This window comes from Eimeria mitis, genomic scaffold, assembly GCF_000499745.2.
Source record: "Eimeria mitis Houghton genomic scaffold, Emh_scaff580, whole genome shotgun sequence".
NCBI classification, from domain to species: domain Eukaryota; phylum Apicomplexa; class Conoidasida; order Eucoccidiorida; family Eimeriidae; genus Eimeria; species Eimeria mitis.
Window position 1 is genome coordinate 6,626 of NW_013574046.1, and position 2,606 is coordinate 9,231.

General features: G+C 61.9%; 2 protein-coding genes across 2 annotated transcripts in view; both read left to right on the forward strand.

Annotated features, from left to right (window-relative positions):
* The window catches only part of EMH_0016840 (uncharacterized protein), a gene marked incomplete at both ends in the record, with an annotated part of 2,906 nt that extends 1,569 nt beyond the window's left edge, over positions 1-1,337 (forward strand). Inside the window, 4 exon segments of the mRNA XM_013500750.1 lie at positions 1-14; positions 297-606; positions 699-1,185; positions 1,189-1,337. Coding sequence (XP_013356204.1) covers positions 1-14; positions 297-606; positions 699-1,185; positions 1,189-1,337 — 960 coding nt within the window.
* Positions 1,338-1,369: 32 nt separating this feature from the next.
* The window catches only part of EMH_0016850 (uncharacterized protein), a gene marked incomplete at both ends in the record, with an annotated part of 4,948 nt that continues 3,711 nt past the window's right edge, over positions 1,370-2,606 (forward strand). The window contains 2 exons of the mRNA XM_013500751.1: positions 1,370-1,878; positions 1,974-2,581. Coding sequence (XP_013356205.1) covers positions 1,370-1,878; positions 1,974-2,581 — 1,117 coding nt within the window. The remainder of the gene's footprint in view (positions 1,879-1,973; positions 2,582-2,606) is intronic.

Here is a 2,606-nt window from a genome sequence, read left to right on the forward strand (position 1 = left end):
TGTTTGCTGTTGGGGTTTGTCTCAGTTTCTAGTCTCAGTCTGCACAGGCTATGGGGGGATAAACAGTTTCTTACAAACCCTCGTAGCGGCATTGGCTGGGTGAAGGCTGCAGCCAGCACCAGCAAGCAGGCACGCGCGACTCGTCGTTGCATCGTACTATGGAAGGGTTGAGGGGTTAGGATTTAGGGGTGAACGGAGTACCTTATGAAACAGAGCGGAATTTAGGCTTAAGGTTTTATCTATGGAGTTAAGCTTTGGGGTTTTGGGCTTAGGTTGTTTGGTGTGTTTGCGCGCAGGTGGCCTGTGGATGGTTGGGCGCGGTATCAGTTCTTATCCGTGACGCTGCATGCAGCTGCGCATGCGAATGGTTCTGTAGAGGTATCTTCTATGGGGCTGCGCGCATTGGGGGCTGCTCGTGGGGGCCTCGGGGCGGCGCTGAAGGACTTGAGGACGGAGTTAGGGGAGCTGCAGGAGGCACTGTCTGGGTCAGGGGATTTGTCCGACGACGCGGTGTACACAGGAGCAGGCGAGGAGGGAGCAACAGCAGCTGCTGCGGACTTAGCGTATTACCTGGGAGCAATGGGGAGGGCACTGCAGCTGGGCATGGTGGTGCTGCGCGCCTTGCAGCCACGAGGGGCCCCCGCGGAGANATGGGGAGGGCACTGCAGCTGGGCATGGTGGTGCTGCGCGCCTTGCAGCCACGAGGGGCCCCCGCGGAGACATGTCTCACGAAGGAGCAGAGACAGTTCTTTAAGGCTCTCAGACCCAAGGCGCAGTCGGTCGCCCAGGGGTTCCTCCAGGCTCTGGGCCCTTCGCCTCCCATTGCAGCAGTTACCTGCGGCGCCGCTGCGCTGCTGAAGCCGCCTACGGGGGGATCGGAGCTGGAGTCGTCTCCTCCCGCAATCCTTACGGCGGAGCTCTTGGCAGTACAGGCCTGGGTGGACCTTCTCCTGCCTGCAGTGCAACTGGCAATGAGTGCAGCGGCGCTGGGATCATCTGCAGGCGCCGCCGCAGGCTACGCGAAGGAGACGGCTCGACAGGCGCTATCTTCTGCAGCTCTTGCAGCCCTTGGGCGCGCAGCTAAACAGACAATTATTGCGGCTGCTACTGCGGGGCAGGACAACTGCGCTGCAGGCGGAGCAGCAGCAGCGGGGCTTGCAGCGGCCCTGTGTCCCCTGCTGCAGTGCNGGACAACTGCGCTGCAGGCGGAGCAGCAGCAGCGGGGCTTGCAGCGGCCCTGTGTCCCCTGCTGCAGTGCCTGTGTGAGCAGCTCCTCCCAGCCGCCAATCTGCAGGGGCAAGGGACAGAGGAAGGGGCTGCGTCAGTTAACGGACTGAAAAACGGGCAAGAAGATGAAACGCAGCCCTTTATGCGCCTTTCTGATGTGTGCCCCGAGTTGTTCGAGGCAATCGTCCAGGTGTATGGTGGATCAACCTCCCGCGTGGACGCCTATATCTGCCAAATCCTCACTCTAGACAGCGCGGGGCCCCATCTCAACGGGCTCGCCGGGGCCCCCCAAGCGGAGGCAGAGGACCCAGAAGAGTTGCCAGGGCCCGCCGAGTCCCGTGACGTAGCGTCGCTCGAGGCAGAGACAGGAAAAGAAGCAGGGGAAGGAGGAAGCTGCGAGGTATTCAACAACGAATACATGTGGATGGCGGAGCTGCCAGACTTTCGAGAAGTGTGCGCAGAGACAAACGCAGAGGCTTCTGCTGCATGCGGGCCCGCAGGCCAGCTCATCAGTCTCCGTCTCGGGGGCCCTTGCGACTGGCTCGCGCTCGATCCCCGGCGAGTGAAGGAGACACTTGATGCGTTTGCTTTTCACGCCAAATTAGTACAGCCCAGGCAGGTTGTCGCGGAGTTGCAGCAAATACTCAGCCCGTGGGGCCTGGCTGCTGCATCCAGGACCAAAGAGCAGCAGTTGCNGCGGAGTTGCAGCAAATACTCAGCCCGTGGGGCCTGGCTGCTGCATCCAGGACCAAAGAGCAGCAGTTGCAGGTGCACCTTCAGCTGCAGCTCCAGGCTGCCTTGAAGGCTCGATCTAGTCTGGGGCGAGAGGCGGAGTATGATGAGGCACAGGAGAGGGCAGAGGGTGGGGTGGAGGCTGTCTGGACCTCTGAGCTGTCACGGTGTCTGGAGGACTTGGGGCGCAGTTGTGAGTTGAGGGCTTCGCGGGAGACTGCGGCGGGGAGCAGCGCGTACGATGTTGCGTATCTTGTGCCTTACCTAACTGGGCGGCTGACGACGGCCTGCTTTGTTTTGCTGTGGCGGTGGCAGCGGCTCCTTGAGGAGGAACAGGAGTACCAGCAGCAAACGCGCTTGCAGCTGCAGCATCACCTGCAACAGCAGCAGCAGGAGGAGAAAGACGAGGACAAGTCCACTGCCCCCAGTGGCGATCCTCTCCTCGCATTGGGCATCAACCGCCCCGTGTGCGCAGCGGAGCAGGCGCGCCGGGCCTGTGGCGTGGCGGGGGCCTGGTTGCGGTTCCTGGAGGAGACGGCTCGGAAGCAGGAGGAGGAGACTGGGAACGTCTCCTCCACCGAAGGCCCTGAGTTGGAGTCGGAAGGCCGTGGCGAGTCTGTCAGTGCGGAGCAGACAAACGAGACACC